The sequence below is a fragment of the Scyliorhinus canicula genome, chromosome 18, assembly GCF_902713615.1.
Source record: "Scyliorhinus canicula chromosome 18, sScyCan1.1, whole genome shotgun sequence".
In the NCBI taxonomy this organism is placed as follows: Eukaryota; Metazoa; Chordata; class Chondrichthyes; order Carcharhiniformes; family Scyliorhinidae; genus Scyliorhinus; species Scyliorhinus canicula.
In genome coordinates this window covers 26,156,943-26,162,942 of record NC_052163.1, presented here as the reverse complement: position 1 = coordinate 26,162,942, position 6,000 = coordinate 26,156,943, and the positions used below count along the sequence as shown (strand labels likewise).

Below are 6,000 nucleotides of genomic sequence, written 5' to 3'. Positions count from 1 at the left end.
CCGTCCCCTGCATCTTCTGGGTCTCCAGCAACCTTTCAATAGAAGCCTTCGTAGGGGCCAGCATCGCCAATTTTAGCTCAGTGAAGCAGCTCCTAAGAAACTCCTGCTGCTCCCGTGACCTCTAGGCCCACGCTGCCTGATCCGCGATCTTGCTTTTTCGCGCCCATTCTCCTCTCTTCTCCAAAGCCGCTTTTTTGACTACCCCACTCCTGGTCCACTCCATACAGTGCTGGGGGACCTTCACTGTTTCCTTCCCACACCGGGAATCGTCATCCAAGTGCTGCTGGAGCTCCGTACAAGGGCCCAAAAGTCCGTTGTCGTCGGGAGCTGCCAACCGTGCAACCGACCTAGGCATAGCCGCAACCGGAAGTGATGGTTTTGTTTTTATTGTATTTTCAAATATGGATATGGAGAATCCAGGAAACATGACTTTCAAATCATTAAAATTTTCAGTGATGTTTGATTATAGACTAGCTAGAAATATATGGATGAAAATGCATAGTTTATGACTTGTATATGATCAACACTATGAATAGTATATGATTTATTCCACATTTGGCTGTTTGTATGTCATTCTTACACTACAAATTAATTGAATAAAAATTGCTGAATGAACCAGAGTTCTTCTGGTGATAACACAGTGACATTTTTGCGACAAGTCTGCTTTTATCCTAAAGCAACATTCCCATGAAATACAAAAAAGAAAACTCCAGGCAAGATGTTTTTATTAATTGCACTTTATTGTTAAACCAACCATCTACAACAGGAGGACAGAATACAGAGCGCATCTGCATTTCATTTTCTGTCTGTAGCTAATATTCATTTGGAATGTTATTTTAAGAGTGAGCTCATCAGTATGTTATCCCCATCTTAAACTGCCAATGGCTTAGTCCACCTTCATTATCCGGTTTTATTTTGCAGGTTCTTGGACTAAATTTGATGACTGGTTGTAGAAAAATCCTGATTTAGGATGAATCAACTTGACAAAGGAATGCAGCTTCAAGTGATGCTGCGATTTCACACTGGACCTAACTACAAGCATTTGGAGAAAGCTCTTAATATAAAGTACAGTAAATTATATGCAATTCTAAAAAGCATGGTTGGATGAAAATGTAAGCATCTTTCAAGAGGATTGGGAAAAACGCAATCTAAACTTTATCAAATTCAGGTGAGGTAACAAACTGGCTTTAAGTTTTGCCCTTCAACTTTTGATTTGATCAATGTCTTCATTATTGTTTTAACCCAATACAGCATTTTGAAAGCAATAAAACACTTAAATAGCAAAAAGGTTAAAGAAAAGGGGATAAATAATCTGAGACATTTCAATCACAAATACCAGGAACCATTTGGGAATCAGATTTCAGCACTTATTGAATTCTGCAGTAAGAAGTATAGTTTACACTCCCACGTGATGGGTTCACAAGACTTGGCTGGATCTTGAGAGAAGGCATCAAGTGGAACTCAGGCACTTATCTACAGGAAACAAGGAGTTCCAGAGGCTAAGGCATTAAATACAGTGTCTGCTCATCTCCCATCAGGTAGCTTAAGCAGCATAAGTCAGGGTCTAAGTGCAGACTCATCCTCTTTATTGAGATGGTGCAGAATACAGTTTCATTTAGAAGTAAACTAACTAATTGTCTGATGATAACAACAGATGCTCTACAGTTTTGCAATGTTTCTGGAAGATAAATGCAGAAAAACACGTATCAACTTAAATTACATTTAAAATGAGGCAGAAATAAAAGTAATTGGTGCATGGATGATTTTAACCTTTGATCCCTTAGGGCACTGGTAGCAACCAGATACCAGCTATTACAAAACTTAAATATGAATAGGACGCAAATATTTTTTTTCCAAGACAAATTCAGCCAATAGTTATGTTTATGATTTGGTGATGTGCTAGACAGTTGAGAATCATTGGAAGTCAATAGCCTAAAAATATTTGCAAAAATAGTGACTACGTTTAGGCCACAATAATTTGGGTATTTACAATAACCAAGTACTCAGTCCTGATCAATTTTCATAAATAAAATTGATATTCTGACAAAGACAGTCCTCAAATTGAAAAACTACTGCCTATTCCAAGCCACACAAGAGAACACATCATACTATATGCTTTAATACTATTATTTACAAGTGTGCAGAGTTCATATAAACTGGCTACTTTCAACATTAGATGGTCGTAATTTGTTTTTTAATACACTACTAAATTACATCTATGGGAGATCTCCAAGTGGGAATTATTCAGTGGCACCAGCAGCATGGAATTATTTGAACAGCCCAACTAAATCTAAAAGAGCACCCACCCTACCTAGGTCCACTCCCCTGCCCGATTCCCATAACCCCACCAAACCTGCAAATCTGGGGACACTAAGGGGCAATTCTTTAGCATGGCCAATCCACCTAACCTGCATATCTTTGGGAGGAAACTGGAACACCCAGAAGAAACCCACATAGACACGGAGAGAACATGCAAATGCCACACAGTCACCAAAAGGTTGGAATTGAATCCGAGTCCATAGTGTTGAGAGGGAGCAGTGCTATCCACTGAGCCACCTTGCTGCCCTTACGCTTATGTGAACAGTTGATGTTCTATCACTATCACTGACACTTAAATTGCTATATATTTTTATTGGATAGCTGTGGTCAGTCTCATGGAATCTCGTGGTCAGTCAGATTTGAGAAGTTTTCAAACTACAATTAATAATGGCAGCCAGACGGAGGTTAATTTATAAGGGCAACTTTAAAAAGTTAATTCTTTATAAAAATATTAATAAAAATGTGTTGTACAAATGACCGGGGGAGGGGAGAAACCACTGTGTAGAGAATCTTATTCTAGATTTAAAAGTATACTGGGTCTTAACTAGTTTCAATTTTGTGGGCTTACAGGTGACCTACAGTTTTGCTTATGAGCACACTGTACAAAGAGATTAACTAAAAGGCCACAATTAAATATTGAATCTTTAACAGTTCATGAGAGACAATGTGCAAAAAATCACGTCAAATAATTTAGTCAGGGTTCACAGTGTCAAAATTACTATAGGTGCAACTACAGTAAAATTCAATGTGCTTACTTAGAATTAATACAGCAAGAGAATGCGTAAGGTGCTGAATTGGTTTATTTTAGCAGGAAAAATTTAAATGTTTGAAATTAAATTTTGAAAATATCAGCCATTACGTGTAGATCTAGGAGTTAGTTTTCTCGTGCACACATGTAAACAAATTAGGCAGTAACTATAAATCTTTACATTAAAATATACAATCAACTGCCCTAATGAACAACCATTTCAAAATCCATACAACAAAAGCGCCTGTTTACAGCGAAACAGCATGTTGCCCTGAGAGGAAAAAGACACCAGTAATGGCATTTCCAAGGTTTGAAACAGACGTTCATACAATCAAAGGTACATTTAACTGCCAGAATCCCAACAGCAAAGTCATTTTCATTCATTCTTGGTGGCTTCTGGTTGCAGATGCACAGAATGACAGGAACTGCCGTTTCCTGTAATTCACAGACACTTCCTTTACAATTTCCTGGATGTGCAATGCTTTATGGTAACAAGCTTTTCAGTACAAGTAGTATACTGAGCTTCACAGATAGTTACTGGTTAATCTGCTTGTAGAATATCCATTATTTCAGCAGGTAACTAAATTCTGATAGTTATTTGTCTTTCTCGGAATTCTTTTGGACTGTTATTTCAGAATTCATCTTGAAGTCCTATTGAATTGATCTGATTAAAGTGGAATTTGTTCAGACAATGCAATGCAGACGTGACACTGTACTAGCTGCATATAGGACACCAAGGTAGCTTAATACCATCCAGGAGACATGTTATTCAAACTTCAAATAGGCTTCCTCTGGAAATGCAATGGGTTGGAAAACAGGTTAGTTGAATCACGTATCTTTTTCTATATCTGTCACTTGCTTTATCTTGCGACTCTGAACTATCTGGAATGATGCTCCGGCTGCCTGTTTAAGTTGACTCGCCAGTGCACTTCGGAGATTATCGGTTTTAAAGTTTGGCACTGGATCAAGGCTGATGATCAATCTACCGTTGTCATCTTGATAGCCTTCATCCATATTTGACCTTAGGTCTCTCTTTCTTCTACGAAGGTCACCACCTCCATCAAGTTTCAAATCTTTGTATGGTTCACCATTCTTTTGGTTGGGGTCCCCTTCCTTGTGTTTCAGTGGTGCATTTGGGTCTACATGCTGACGGTCAATGTTTTCATCTAAAACCTGCTCTTTTCTCTGACTTTTCATTGGATCTTCCTCAAATTTCCTTACATCAGGCTCTTGTCCTCTGTCGATAAGATTTTCTCCTTGATTTTTGGGAACTTTATCTGCATTCACATCTGAGTGGATCTTTTTGTTCTGGTCTTCAATGTGTCTACCTGGCTTTTCCTGAAATGTATCTCCAGCCCCAACTTTCACTTTCTCATTCTTCTCATCACTCCCAGGTTTTTGTACTTGTTCAGCTTTTAAAGGCTTGTTCTCAATTTCAGATTCAATCTTATTAACTTCATCCTTTGATTTTGTCTTAATACCGAGATCTTCAGAGTTCTTTGCGACTTTGGCCCCGTTACCTGGGACATTTGGATTTCTATTTCCAGCAACGGGTCCTTCCCTTTGAACTTTGACCTCGTTCTCCAAGGGGGCATTTGCATTTTTAAGTCTATGTTCTCGGACAGATTTTTCTCCATCATTTAGAATAACTTTTGGGACTTCGGCATCATGTTGTGACAGCACCCTTTCACCATCCCTGCCTTTTGAGAGAAGGTTTGAAGACCCAACCTTTTGGATGACTTCTTTAAAATTGTCTCTATTGTGTGGGAAAACTTGGTGAGCTTCAACATTAACTTCAACTTCACCACCCTGTCTGGAGTCTCGAGCATGATTCTGGTTTTCTGGTACATTTCCCCGAGCTTTCTGCAAAGCATTTTTAGGTTCAATACCATCCTTTTGGTGGTCAGCAACTGGTAGATCCTGACCAGGTTTAGGAGCATCACCCCAGGAAACAGCATTGATGACATTAGGTTTCTCTGCCTTCTGCCCATTCATAGAGTCAACATTTTTCACATGATCTTCATTTTCTTCACCTGTCTGTTCATTGCCTATAGACATAAACAAAACAAAAAAGGAAAGGTAATGCACATGTTTTACAGGAACACACAAAAGCCAAGGCATGAGAAAATAACTGACACAGCTCTACACAATTCCACATTTATTCTTAGAAATGTCTATTTCATTCCCAGCTCTGCTTTTATCCGGAAATCTGGTAAGTTATATGATGGCACAGTCAACAGATTCAGTATTTATGGCACTTGATGGCAGTCTATTCTCCAAGTTTACAATATTAGTTGACCTAAATTTAGCTCAGTTTCTTACTAGCCACGTTACGCCACCACCAAGAAAGCACAACAGCACCTATACTTCCTCAAGAAACTAAGGAAATTTGGTATATGTCCACATTGACTCTTACCAACTTTTACAGAAGCACCATAGAAAGCATCCTATCTGGCTGCATCACAGCCTGGTATGGCAACTGCTCAGCCCAAGACCGGAAGAAACTATAGAGAGTCGTGAACACAGCCCAGTCTGTCACACAAACCCACCTCCCATTCATTGACTCTGTCTACACCTCCCGCTGCCTGGGGAAAGCAGGCAGCATAATCAAAGACCCCTCCCACCTGGCTTACTCACTCTTCCAACTTCTTCCATCGGGCAGGAGATATAAAAGTCTGAGAACACACACTAACATTCAAAAACAGCTTCTTCTCCTCTGTTGCCAGACGACTTAATGACCCTCTCATGGACTGAACGGATCTCTTCACACATCTTCTCTACTTTGTAGTACTACACTCCTATATGCTTCACCCGATGCCTGTGTCTATGTATTTACATTATGTATTTTATGTTTGCCCTATTATTTTTCATGCACGGAATGATCTGCTTGAGTTGCACACAGAACAATACTTTTCACTGTACCTCGGTACACG

The 6,000-nt window shown here is 39.3% G+C and overlaps 1 protein-coding gene across 2 annotated transcripts in view; it reads right to left on the bottom strand.

Moving 5' to 3' along the window:
- Nucleotides 1-721: 721 nt before the first annotated feature.
- The window catches only part of slc38a10 (solute carrier family 38 member 10), a 143,116-nt gene continuing 137,837 nt past the window's right edge, over nucleotides 722-6,000 (bottom strand). For both annotated transcript variants that reach the window (XM_038778263.1, XM_038778264.1), the window contains exon 16: nucleotides 722-5,115. In XM_038778263.1, the coding sequence (XP_038634191.1) occupies nucleotides 3,896-5,115 (1,220 nt within the window). In that variant the 3' untranslated portion in view covers nucleotides 722-3,895. The remainder of the gene's footprint in view (nucleotides 5,116-6,000) is intronic.